This window comes from Penaeus monodon, chromosome 28 (genome assembly GCF_015228065.2).
Source record: "Penaeus monodon isolate SGIC_2016 chromosome 28, NSTDA_Pmon_1, whole genome shotgun sequence".
Classification (NCBI taxonomy): Eukaryota; Metazoa; Arthropoda; class Malacostraca; order Decapoda; family Penaeidae; genus Penaeus; species Penaeus monodon.
In genome coordinates, this window is record NC_051413.1 from 25,450,424 (window position 1) to 25,450,838 (window position 415).

General features: G+C 62.2%; 1 protein-coding gene across 1 annotated transcript in view; it reads right to left on the minus strand.

Moving 5' to 3' along the window:
* Positions 1-415, minus strand: part of LOC119591116 — a gene marked incomplete at its 3' end in the record, with an annotated part of 5,295 nt that continues 4,880 nt past the window's right edge. Inside the window, 1 exon segment of the mRNA XM_037939831.1 lies at positions 1-411. Coding sequence (XP_037795759.1) covers positions 41-411 — 371 coding nt within the window.

Genomic DNA, 415 nt, shown 5'->3' on the forward strand with positions numbered 1-415 from the left:
TTACAGAATGCCGTTCTCCTTCAACAGTTTTTTGTAAACGTCAGATTTTTTTCTGACGAAGATATAATTTCCCTCCAGGTCGCCCCCGGGCATCGGGTAGGGCGCGTACCCCCGGGAAGAGGAAGAGGTTGACGAAGTCCTGCGACCCTGCATGCATGGGGCTGGACGAATGGCCTCGGTTTGCGGGGCCGCTTTCGCTGTCAGCAGCGTCCTCCCTGGTGATGTGCTCGACCAGCCACACGTCCACCGTGATGGCGTCCCAGGCGAAGGACCGGAGGATGGCGGGCTCGGCGCCCTCGACGTCCAGCGACACGAAGTGTACGTGGGACACGTTGAGCGCGAGGAGGAGGGACGCCAGCGGGAGGCACTGCACGGGCTCGTACAGCGCCACGTAGCGGCCCGATTCGCGTTCTCC